At 41.3% G+C, this 13,681-nt stretch overlaps 1 protein-coding gene across 6 annotated transcripts in view; it reads right to left on the minus strand.

The window, feature by feature from the left end:
• cspp1b (centrosome and spindle pole associated protein 1b) overlaps positions 1-13,681 on the minus strand; it is a 75,299-nt gene that overhangs the window by 57,314 nt on the left and 4,304 nt on the right. For 4 of the 6 annotated variants that reach the window (XM_048227414.1, XM_048227413.1, XM_048227417.1 and 1 more), the window contains exons 3-7: positions 10,305-10,377; positions 9,362-9,465; positions 2,608-2,661; positions 810-997; positions 171-228 (exon numbers count right to left, since the gene is read on the minus strand). In XM_048227414.1, coding sequence (XP_048083371.1) covers positions 171-228; positions 810-997; positions 2,608-2,661; positions 9,362-9,465; positions 10,305-10,377 — 477 coding nt within the window. Of the gene's footprint in view, positions 1-170; positions 229-809; positions 1,093-2,607; positions 2,662-9,361; positions 9,466-10,304; positions 10,378-13,681 lie in introns of those variants that run through there. The other 2 variants (XM_048227415.1, XM_048227419.1) reach the window with 2 other exon arrangements.

The following is a 13,681-nucleotide window of genomic DNA, read 5'->3' on the forward strand; positions in this document are numbered from 1 at the left end:
TTTTATCGCCCAGCCCTAGATCAATAGCAGTTTTTGCAGTGCTTCCTTGTGCTAGCATTAGCTGCCCTTCCTGTGCTAGCATTAGCTGCCCTTCCTGTGCTAGCATTAGCTCTCCTCCAGGAAGTGCTCCTCAGAGGTGCTGTCATGAGTGGAACAAGTGTGTGATGTACCTGTTTGCAGGTAGAACAAGTGTGTTCGCCTGACGCTCTGACATCCAGTGCTCTCTCCCTGCAGAAAACACACACACACATGCATATATACACAACACATACACACACACACATACATGCATATATACAACACACACACACACACACACACACACACACACACACACACACACACACACACACCAGATGTAGTATGTCTGCTAAATAAATGCATGTAAAATGTAACATATGACATATAATACTGTAATGACTGTTCTAAACATTCCAAGTGTTTTTTGTTCTAATGTTCCAAATGTTCAAAGTGTGTTTTTGTTCTAATGTTCTATATATTGAAAGTGTGTTTTTGTTCTAATGTTCTATATATTGAAAGTGTGTTTTGTTCTAATGTTCTATATATTGAAAGTGTGTTTTCGTTCTAATGTTCTAAGTATTGAAAGTGCCTTTTCCAGTCATTCAGAACATACTGTATCAGACACATTCCACCAGGGCATAACACGTATTCACACACACACATATAAAAAACACACACACACACACAAACATACATAGAAACACACACACACAAACACAAAAACACACACACACACACACAGAAAGACACACACACACACACAGAAAGACACACACACACACACACACCTCTGCAGGTGGCGTCTGCTGGGTTTGATCTGAAGCTCCGCCTCACTACTGAGTCCCCCTGACCTCACTCCTGTGTTGTGTGTATGGGACTGAGGGGCACGCACACACACACCCTCACACACACACACACAGCCTTCTGGGCCCAGCTCTGTGTGGGGTGTAGTAGTCAAAGTGGCAGCATCCTTCATCTAGAGGAGAAATAGAAATATATACACACATCCACACACACATACACAAAGCTCACACACACACACACACACACACACACACACACACACACATCCTAATAGGAAGTTTACACACACACACACACACACACACACACCTTAGGAGGTAGTTTACACACACACACACACACACACACACACACACACACACACACACACATTCTAGGAGGTAGTTCACATCCACACACGCCCACCTTAAGAGGTAGTTTACACACACACACACGCCCACCTTAAGAGGTAGTTTACACACACACACACACACATCATAGGAGGTAGTTTACACACACACACACACACACCTTAGGAGGTAGTTTACACACACACACACCTTAGGAGGTAGTTTAAACACACACCCCTTAGGAGGTAGTTTAAACACACACCCCTTAGGAGGTAGTTCTCACACACACACACACCTTAGGAGGTAGTTCACACACACACACACACACACACCTTAGGAGGTAGTTTACACACACACACACACACACACACACACACACACACACACACACACACCTTAGGACAGGGGTGGGCAAACTGCGGCCCGCGGGCCGGGTCCGGCCGAGCATTTCATTTGGTCATCAGGCTGCTCGCTATTTTTTTCCTGCGATAGAGACGACGTTGGTTAGCTTTACTGCAAACTGCTTTTCACTCTTTTTAGAGAACGTGTACAATGTCAATGTCAAAACATCATGTTACATAGAGATGATAGGCCTACTCTTAGTTATGTCCTTTGCAGCAGATCTAACGTGAACGTTATGCTACTCTATTTAATTGGGAACGCGTCTGCGCGCTCACAAGAGGGAGAGAGCCGCAGGTTCCAGCTGGCTTGTCATTGTTGATAATTGACATCTCCTTATAAGAAACTTTTAAAAGGAAATCATGAAGGCAACAGTAGTTCCCACTACTGACCATTTATAAACTGTGAGAGGGCCCAGCCGTAGGTACAGCACTAACCATAGCGGAGCAGGCAGAAGATCATTGAGAAATAAACGTGAATTAAAGCGACTGTCTTAAAGCGACAGTGCACAATTTATACATTTGTTAAACAACATCAAATTAGCAGTATTTTTAACCAATTCATATTTTTAAAAAAAATACCCAATGTGGTCAATACCCAATGTGGTCAAAAAGTTTGCCCACCCCTGCCTTAGGAGGTAGTTTACACACACACATACACACCTTAGGAGGTAGTTTACACACACACCTTAGGAGGTAGTTTAAACACACACACACACACACACACACACACACCTTAGGAGGTAGTTTACACACACACACACACACCTTAGGAGGTAGTTTAAACACACACACACACACACACACACACACACACACACACACACACATACACACACCTTAGGAGGTAGTTTACACACACACACACACACACACACACACACACCTTAGGAGGTAGTTTAAACACACACACACACACCTTAGGAGGTAGTTTACAAACACACACACCTTAGGAGGTAGTTTACACACACACACACACACACACACCTTAGGAGGTAGTTTACAAACACACACACCTTAGGAGGTAGTTTAAACACACACACACACACACACACCTTAGGAGGTAGTTTGCGACCAGAGGATACTCCTGAGTCCTCAGCACACTGTTTCTGCAGAGGAGACAACATGTGGGAAATGTATCAGATATGTGGAAAATGTATCAGATATGTGGGAAATATATGGGAAATATTTCAGATATGTGGGAAATGTATCAGATATGTGGGAAATGTATCAGATATGTGGGAAACGTGTCAGATATGTGGGAAATGTGTCAGATATGTGGGAGATATGTGGGAAATATGTGGAAAATGTGTCAGATATGTGGTAAATGTGTCAGATATGTGGGAGATATGTGGGAAATATTTCAGATATGTGGGAAACGTGTCAGATATGTGGGAAATGTATCAGATATGTGGGAAATATTTCAGATATGTGGGAAACGTTTATTTTGGCTCTCAATGAGTACAACGTGTCTCTAGATAGATAGATAGATACTTTATTGATCCCGAAGGGGAAATTCAATTCACTCTATGTGTCTGTCATTCCAAGCAGTCTGCCAAGTCCGCAAATTTGAAGCGACTTTAGGCTTATTTTTTGCGAAGTCGCTTTAAAATATTCAAAGTTGCAGGTTTTTGGGGTGTTGTTTTTTGTGCGGTAGCTTCTTGTGGGCTTGTGCGGGGTGTGTGCGGTAGCTTCTTGTGGGCTTGTGCGGGGTGTGTGCGGTAGCTTCTTTTGGGCTTGTGCGGGGTGTGTGCGGTAGCTTCTTTTGGGCTTGTGCGGGGTGTGTGCGGTAGCTTCTTGTGGGCTTGTGCGGGGTGTGTGCGGTAGCTTCTTGTGGGCTTGCTGCCTCTACCCATGGTTCCCTGCTGTAGAACTCAGAAGTCTCTTCTTGCCAAGTCAGAGTGGGGCTCTGAATTTAGCACTCGCCTTTTGAAAGTTGAGGAAACTACGTAGGCTAACATATTGCTGGCAAATTAACTCACTCTAGACAGTAGGCTTTGATAAAGGATGTGCACAGCTGACTGTCAGTTGCTCTTCTGAATTATGCCAATTAGAGGAGATTGCCACATAAGGCTCATCAGATGTGATATAACCTGTAAGGCTCATCAAATGAGATATAACCTGTAAGGCTCATCAAATGAGATTTCCACATAACCTGTAAGGCTCATCAAATGAGATTGCCACATAACCTGTAAGGCTCATCAAATGAGATAATCAGTAAGAATAATATAAGTGCATCAATGAGTGCCAATTTTAAACAGTTGAGTGTCAGTTCTAAGGTTGGTAAGTGCTAGGATCAGCAAGACTAGTTGTAAGTGTGAGTTTGTAGTGTTATGAGTGTGTAGTGTTATGAGTGTGTGTATGAGTAGGGTTTTGTTCTCTACACTACATTACACGAGGTGGGAGGCAAATCGGAGATGTAGCTGGCGTTTTGGATGATGTGGGTCTTAATATGTGAATTTCTTTCTCTGTGTAACCAATATACAGTCTGTGTAGTCTGTACTTAAATTATACAGTGTCAAAAAGCAATTATAGGGGGTATGTTCCCCAGAGAAATTTTTTTTTGGCTTGTGAGCTCGAAAAATTAAACTTCTGTATAGAGTTTTTTTTTCGAAACGTTCGATTTTGACATCTTCATTTCAAAAGGCTATATCTTAAAAGTGATAAGAGATAGAGACTTTCTGTAAATTAGAGAAATATTAAGGATGACCCAAAGTTTATGTAGAGATTAAATGTTATATCTAAGTTGCATATTATGACGTCATATGGTGGCGGCCATCTTGGATTATAGAATTTTCATGAAAAGTCGCATGTTTGAATGATAAAATGCACCACTTCTTTTCCCCCAAAATGTCCCTCACCTTCTGTTTGCTATATTGCACAATACTGAATGCTCAGGTAAATACTAAGTAGTAAACAAACTGTATAAATCATTACTAATAAATGGCAGAAACAAACCAAATGCATGTAGCGGTAGGCGCCTTTTGCTGTAGAGATTTTCCATTTACTACATACAGTAGGCACTCTGATTCCATGTATGGGGCACATATATATTATTCAGATGACACACAAACACAAGTAGACAAGACCTGTTTAGTTCAAAGCTCACTTGCCACGGCAAGGCACAGATCAGGAGTGAGATGATGAGAGACAAGACAAGAGACAATGTTAGTATTTGTTTTCTTTTTTGTTGTTTTTGTTGATGTTTTTTTGTTGTTTTTTCTTAGGTGACAAAGACACACACATCACAAGGACATGAACACACAAAAAAAGAACACATGTCCTAAATGGTCAGGGAAATAGATAATCAACAGTGTAAATCATTACTAATAAATGGCTGACAATTTTTTTTTTTTTTTGTAGCAGGCCTTTTGCTGTAGAGATGATGACTATCCATATCCATATCCTATCCATACAGGGCCGGCATTCCCATCATCTTGTGATAGACTATGCGTGGCCTAATGGCTCTCCTGCCCGATGTCACCACCTCTGCTCCTGTTGCGAGCAGCATGGCCAGATCTGCCTCGGCTTCAGCGTCGAGTGGGAGAGAATTTGGCGCCAGCTCGGACTAGGCCTACTGTCATTCTCATTCGACTCCCCACACTGCCTCTCGTTCCCCCCTAACTGTCCTATGAGCACTTCGACCTCGTCTAACATACCCAGTGGCATTAGACAAAGGCTCCACTGCGTTACTGTCGCCCGCGATTGCGGAGAGGCACATGTTCAGAAGACAGAAGCTAAGCGCTTTGGACATTAGGCTACCTCCAGCCTCGTTAAGCCACACCACTAACACCCCTGCTAACTTCCCGATGAACACTCGAACCCGTGAAACATTATTCCCACCAGTGACATTGGGCAAACGATTCAACGTTTGTGCTTGGTGAAAGCTAAACTATGGAGTAAACTCTCACTTTGTCCAGCTGCATCATTGCAAGGCAGGGACGCATCTGAAGCCTCACTAAACGAATCACCGTCATTTTCTGAAGGCAGATATTCTCCTTCAGAATCAGGGTCCGCTGGATAGAAGACCCAACACTTCATTTCAGGTAAACTTTTTGATGCCATTAGGCGATAATCTAATGCAAATACTACGCTGGCGTTGACAATATCGGCTCTAACAAAGTGGCTCACACGCACACTAGCTCCGGTATTTCACGCACTGATTCAATGCGCTGTAGCTAGAAAGTTTTGTTTAAAGCATGCCGTTTTTTCGACTCGGGATGACGTATGACATGTCTGCCATCTAGTGGAGTGGAGGTCGAACGAAATATGACTCCCTATTTGACTAAATCGGCCATTTTATTCAGTACCGCATCTTGTCGAGTAAACTCGACCGTGGCGCCTAGAGGGTTAACATAATGATTGATGGCAGAGTTGCAACGGTTTGGCTTGAATTCCCTGCTACTTGAAAACAAAGAAGATGGATGTTGCTGTTTGCCAACAGTGTGACACGAGTTAACTCATTCGTGCTGGATGCTGCACAACGCAACATTCTATCTCCCGCCTGTTGCTGCATAGCGCAACATTGAATCTCCTGCTGGTTGCTGCGTAGCGCAGCATGCTTTTTATTTCATGTTTCTAGGTGTACAGAGGCTTAGATATTAAGGTTTTGGTAGACGTTGACAACTCTTAGTATTTTTTCAGAAAACCCTCAAGAAATAAGGTTGTTTAGTCTAGAATGCCATAGGATTCTATAGGCGTTTTTAGCAGGCACATTAGGAGTACATGGGTTAAGCTTGTTTTAAGATGGCAAAAGTTTGAACTAGCCAACTAGCTCCGCTGGTGGGAAAACGCATGGGACTCAGCGCTGTCCTATTGCGTGCAGAGGGAATTTGAAAGACAACCGATTATCCCGCCGCTTGGATTGAGCACTGCGAACGGTGAGTGCCCAGACCCTACATTTTAATGTGGGTCTGGCTCGTCAGGCTAGTTTTCTAGTGAGTTTTGAGGGAATATGGACAAATTCAGTCATATAAAATAAGCCATCAGTAGATTTAGGTTATCTGGATTGAAACAAGATTCTAATGCAGGATTGTTGCAATCAGGATTAAAATTTCACCATTTTAGGGGCCACTTGCCCTTCAGTTGGGCATATTTCTTGGGGGGCACAAAGGCCAGAGCCGGACAGTAACGGAGTACATTTACTTGAGTACAGTACTTGAGTACAGTACTTGATTACAGTACTTGAGTACAGTACTTGAGTACAGTACTTGAGTACAATTTTGAGGGATCTGTACTTTACACGAGTATCATTTTTTGGGAGTACTCATGACTTTACTCAAGTACATTTGAGAGGCAAATATTGTACTCTTTACTCCACTACATTTCTATCCATAACTGTGAGTACCCGTTACTACTTCTAAAAAAAAAAGGAAAAAAGAAAAATCTCCGAAACCCTCAATTTGTTGTTTCCCTCTCAAACGTGATTGGATTGTGCAGGCGCCACTGATTGGGACAGCCTATCAGCAATCACCTTCAGCGTTCCGCCAAAGTCAACAACATGGTCAGATTTACATAAGAGACGAAACCATGGACGAAACAATGGATGAAGACGCAGCAGGTCCATCCCGGGAATGTGCCAACCTGTGGCCTCACCTTGCAGGACTATTTAAATTTTCTGAACAAGTTAATGATAGTTCTATATTTCTATATTTTGATATATATATGGAGCGAAATTGGAGCGGAACAGAGCGGTCGCTCCGGTCTCTAAATTAAAAAACTTTCCGCGCTCCAACAAAATTCCATCCGCTCCGCTCACTAGCTCTGATCACTGTATGACATAGAGACATATTACATAGAACTGTAAATCATCTGATCATCTAATATTTACAGATATCTAGGCTATATTTAATATTTATTTTCTATTTTATGAAATCATGTATTGAACAATTTAAGCATAGCTCAGCTTTAAGAAACTCAAATAGCCTAGATGCATGCTTAGCATTTTGTGATCATTAAGGCTACTTTCACAAACTCTTAGTCAGCTGTATATCCTCTGATTTTAATATTTACCGATATCTAGGCATTATTTGTAACATTTATTTTGTATTTGGCCTGTTATGAAATCATGTAGAAAAATGTAAACACATTGTGAAACTTAAAGCCCAAATTTGGAGACATGCATGTCGAAATTGGCTGCAAATTCAAAACTGGATTACTCTGGAACTGTACAGGGGACTACTTAACACCTTTGTGTTCGGTAAGGTCTGCTGTTTATTTAAAACCTAGAATTTATTATTCAATTTAATCATATTATTTACTTGTCTCGCGAACCGTTCACCACAGCAATTAGCGGCTAACATCGTTTAAAAGCTGAAAAAAAGCTCTTTCATATGATACTTGATGTCTGTGTGACGAGTAGGCTACTTCGCGAGTAGTTCAACTGAGAAGAATGGGTGAATTTGGACGCACTTTCTTTCTTGCCGTGCGCTGTCACTTTCTCCACTGCGTAAAAGACTTAATTAATTTGCGCTGTGAATGCTAAGATTATTTTGACAGGCAATAGGCTAATAAAATACGCTATTAGTCGGACGCAAACCAGAATATTGAAGGAGGCCTGTGAACCTCCGATTTTCAAAGGGGCATCACGGCCAATGCAAGGGGCAACAACGGCCATGGCCGCCGTGAAATTCCTACCCTGGTTGCAATGATAACCATGATTGTGATGACCCCCATCCGGGGGGGCTGTGGCGCAGCAGGCTACAGTGCTCGTACCATGTACAGGTCTGAGTGCCCACGGGGACCCAGGTTCTAATCCGACCTGCGGTCATTTCCCGATCCCACCCCATCTCTCTCTCCCACTTGCTTCCTGTCACTCTCTACTGTCTTGTCCAAATAAAGACAAAAAAAGGCAAAAACATATACTTTAAAAAAAACAACATTTCCATCTGATTCAATAAAGACTCAGTCAAGTAAGTACCTAGTAAAAACATTATTTTTGGATTTATTACAATACAACAAGAATGTAATTCACCCCACTAATAAACATGCGCACACGCGCACACACACACACACACATAGTGGTGGACAGTAACTAAGTACTGGGTATGGGTATCTAATTAAATGTATTTAATTCTTTGGAAGGTTTTTACTTCAACCCCCACTACAATTAAAGGCCAAATATCTTTAGGATTAGAAACGGTGGGAAAGAATGAAAATAAAAACCGAAAACGGGAACAAAACCAATTCCACTTGTTCCGGAGTGAAAACGGTATTTATCGTTCCGATTAACCTTTGTTTGAATATTATCCGGGTTAACTGATTATGGACTGACTATGGGTCTGATTATGGACTTTTTTGACTTGGAGGTCAAACTTACCACTTCGTTGTACAGACAGTTGGCACTGTGCAACCTGCTGCCAATGGTGAAATTTCGCGGGGGGTCGCTGCGCTGATGGTGATGGGTGAAACCATTGTGAGGGGGCGGGGGATTCTAAATCGGTGATTTCTGTTTGAGAGGAGTTTGGTGCGGGTTTCACACCTTCTCACAGTTCTCAAACCAACATGTGATCTGATCTAATTAAGAAGCCATAATAGGATACTTTACCCGCATATCAGCAAAATATCCGGAAAACCAAACCTCTGCCAGTCACATTTTTTTCCAAGCGGAAACGCTGGTGTGTGTGTGTGTGTGTGTGTGTGTGTGTGTGTGTGTGTGTGTAATGGCGTGTTTGTGTGTGAGTGTGTGTGTGTGTAATGGTGTGTGAGTGAGTGAGTGTGAGTGTGTGTGTGTGTGTGTGTGTGTAATGGCGTGTTTGTGTGTGAGTAATGGTTTGTGAGTGAGTGTAATGGTGTGTGTGTGTGTGTTACCTGTACCATGTACTTCCTGTAGTCCTGCCTCAGCTCCTGTTGGAGTTGCTGTTTTTTTCTTTCATACTCCTCTCCTAGAGGTAAACTCAAGCGTACACACTCCTCTACACACACACACAGCATATAAACACACACACACACACAGCATATAAACACACACACACACACACACACACACACACACACAGCATATAAACACACACACACACACACACACAGCATATAAACACACACACACAGCATATAAACACACACACACACACAGCATATAAACACACACACACACACACACACACACACACACACACAGCATATAAACACACACACACACACAGCATATAAACACACACATACACACACAGCATATAAACACACAGACACACAGCATATAAACACACACACACACTGTTACGGCCCAGGCCGCTGTGTCCTAACTCCGCCCATTGGCACTGACGTGCCTGGGTGCTCGTTTCCCCTGTGTGCCCAGGTGTGCCCAGGTGTGCCCAGGTGTGCTGTTTAAGATCGGCTCAGTCTGCACTCCAGGCGGTTCTCCTCCTCCCGGCTTGGCCTTCATTTTGTTCGTTACCTTCTTCTCTGTACTAACACTACACTGACTTGCACCCCTCTTATCGTTATTCCGAAATATTAGTTATGTTTAACTTTCTTTAATAAATTAATTTATTATTATTTCAACACTGCGTTGGTCTCCCCCTGAATGTACATACTCCGAGCCAGTACACACACACACAGCATATAAACACACACAGAGCATAATAACAAACACACACACACACACACACACACACACACACACACACAGACACAGCATATAAACACACACATACACACACACAGAATATAAACACACACACATACAGAGGGAGAGAGAAAGAGAACATATAAACACACACACACACAGAACATACACACACACCATACCTACCTTTGTTGTGTGTTGTCTTCTGTGATGGCAGGGTAATGTTTTCTTTCAGCTCATCAAATTTCACACCTCTCCTCTAAAAACACACACACACAAAAATGTACCATATTCCATACCAAACACAGTTACTATACTACACACACATAAGTATAAGTTCTACCAGAACAGGAGTGTCCATCTCTACCAGTCCCTGTCCAGCGGTTATATAGTATAAGTATATATAAGTAAGTATGAGTATAGTATAAGTATATATACTCTTTTGATCCTGTGAGGGAAATTTGGTCTCTGTATTTATCCCAATCCGTGAATTAGTGAAACACACAGTGAGGTGAAGGACACACTAATCCCGGCGCAGTGAGCTGCCTGCAACAACAGCGGCGCTCGGGGAGCAGTGAGGGGTTAGGTGCCTTGCTCAAGGGCACTTCACGTGCCTACTGGTCGGGGTTCGAACCGGCAACCCTCCGGTTACAGTGTGCGTGTGTGTGTGTGTGTGTTTGTATGTGTGTGTGTGTTTGTATGTAATGTGTGTGTGTGTGTTTATGTGTGTGTGTGTGTTTGTGTGTGTGTGTGTGTGTGTGTGTTTGTATGTGTGTGTTTGTATGTAATGTGTGTGTGTGTGTGTGTGTGTGTGTGTGTGTGTGTGTGTGTGTGTGTGTGTGTGTGTGTGTGTGTGTGTGTGTGTGTGTGTGTGTGTGTGTTTGTATGTTGGTAATTTGATGTCATGACCTGCGTGAAGCTGGCCCCCCATGTTATTCAATTTTTTTTAAAAACACTGCTATTCGTTTGTGCCGGTTTTGTGCCGTAAAAATTATTGTTTGTGCTGTTAAGGGTTTTAAGTAATTAAACTTTACATTTTCTGGCCAGTGACGTCACTCAGCCCCACATACTTGTCCAAATTTCCCCAAAATAGTCTCAATCGTTTGTGCTCATTTGTGCCGTTAAAAGTAACATTTGTGCTACTTTGTTTTTTAAGATATTCCACTTTATTTATTACTCCCGTGACGTCACCAGCCCCCCATCAATGTCCAAAACTCCCCAGAATGGTCTCAATCGTTTGTGCTGATTTGTGCCATTAAAAATAACATTTGTGTAGCTATGTTTTTTAAGTTATCATGCTTTGTTACAGGTGTGTCGTCATTCAGCCCCTCATCAGAGTCCAAATCTCCCCAAAGTAGTTGCGATTTTGCTAATAATGTACATAAGTGTATATATTTACAGTGCATGAAAATGCCCTGTTCTGTTATCTGAAGTCTTCTTCTTCTTCTTCTTCTTCTTATTCTTCCCACCAAATTTCTCGTCTAATTCAGCTTTAACCGTTTAATTAGAAACTTCGTTCAAACTTTGTAACATAGGTCTTGAAAAGGACACATGGGGAATGTATTTTTCACTTTTGTAAACTTTATACTTTTTGAGATATTAATAAAAAAACAAGCTTATTTTTCCCCATAGACTTAACATGGGCTGATGACATCACAATGGGCTAATTAACTTGATTTGCACCTGTATCAACTTCCAGCTGCTCACTATTAGGACCCATCAAAGGGCCAGTTAAACTGATTGCACCTGTATCAACTGCTTTCTGCTTAACTAGGCCAACTCTCTGTGTCTCTCCATTCTACAAGGATATAAGGCACATTCCATCCAACTTTCTATCCATTCATCCTCTTCAAACCATTCACTCATCCACCCATTAAACAATCTGCCTATCAACATCCATTCAACTTTCTGTCTATCAACATCCATTACACTATCTAAATTCAACTTTTAAACTATGTACTCTGTCTCAGGCTTTAAGCATACAATCTGGCTCTACAGATCCTGTTCAACTATTTCCTCTGCCCACAACTGTTTCAAAATAAATGTCCTCACTACAATAATTCACTATTATATAATTTAATTATTTAAACTACTCAACTATTTAACTGTTCAGCCATTTCAACTGTCAGTTGTTATCAACTATGACTTCTGCCAACTGTTATCAAATAAAAGTTTGTTTTGCATTTTATGTTAATATGCAGTATGTTTATATTTTCATGCACTGGTAATTTCCTCGAAATTACATTTTCTAGTTTGTTAATAATGTATATGTAAGCATATATATTGTGTTAATAATCATATAAAGTGTATATATTTTGTTAATAATGTATATGTAAGTGTATATATTTTGTTAATAATGTATAGTATTTTATAATCTGCATAATTACTAGCTAAAAATATTTGGCGTGCTAAATGAGTGCACATTGTTGGTGTGTAATTGAGTCCCTGTCACTTTAAGAATTACGTGAGAGTAATTAGCCTTCAGTCTCGGTTTTAGGCTAGTGAAAAATAGTTGTGCATAGTGCATAACTATATGTGGATGCAATTCATTATGTTTTCTATGTCATTAAATAAAATAAATGTTCAAAAAACTAACAAGTCGAAGAAAATATTTCTGGGATCATAGAAGAGCTAAGTGTCTTGCAATGTTCATTAATGATTTTAGTGAGCATTACTCCAATGACAGACATGACGTGAGCTAGTGGGATAGTTAGTAAGGAGCTCTCTCCAGATGTAAAAGGTTGCCATGGTTGCGTAGCCTATCTCTAAATGATGTTAAACCCAATAGTAGGCCTAAATTACCTGAATCCCACAGCCTAGGTAGGTTAGCAACACAAACTTGAGAGATGCAAGTGAGCAAATCATCTTGATATTAGCCTATTAGTATGTGTTACCATAGCATCACTTAAACTAGCAGCCATGTCTCGCTGTTTATGTCACAACAGCTGCATGTGTGTGTGAGAAAAGATGCACAGCCACAGGCCAGGAAGGAGGCACTAGAAGCCGTGCGCACACGCATGTTACTAGCACACACACACACATATTTACCATATTCTCTTTTTATATCAGGATACAGTATAATACAGATATACAGTATAGTAATAATAATAATAATAATAATAATAATATACCTTCCAAAATAAATAAATAAATAAATAAATTGAGGTTTATCGAACTGTGTGTCAAAAAACGATTCAAACGGAATTGTGAGTTTGGTGTATCATTACAGCCCTACATACCACACACAGTCACTATACTACACACACACACACACACAACACAGTCACTATACTACACACACAACACACACTGATACAGCACACAAACACAGTCACTATACTACACACACAACACACACACACACACAGACACACACACAGTCACTATACTACACACACACAACACACACACACACACAGACACACACACAGTCACTATACTACACACACACACACACATTTACCATTACATACCCAGTGCTTCCCATACAGTATGTTGAGTAATCTGTGGCGGGGCGCCACAAAATTAAAACCGGCCGCCACACATCAATGTTCTATGTTGTA

Source organism: Alosa alosa, chromosome 19 (genome assembly GCF_017589495.1).
Source record: "Alosa alosa isolate M-15738 ecotype Scorff River chromosome 19, AALO_Geno_1.1, whole genome shotgun sequence".
NCBI classification, from domain to species: domain Eukaryota; kingdom Metazoa; phylum Chordata; class Actinopteri; order Clupeiformes; family Clupeidae; genus Alosa; species Alosa alosa.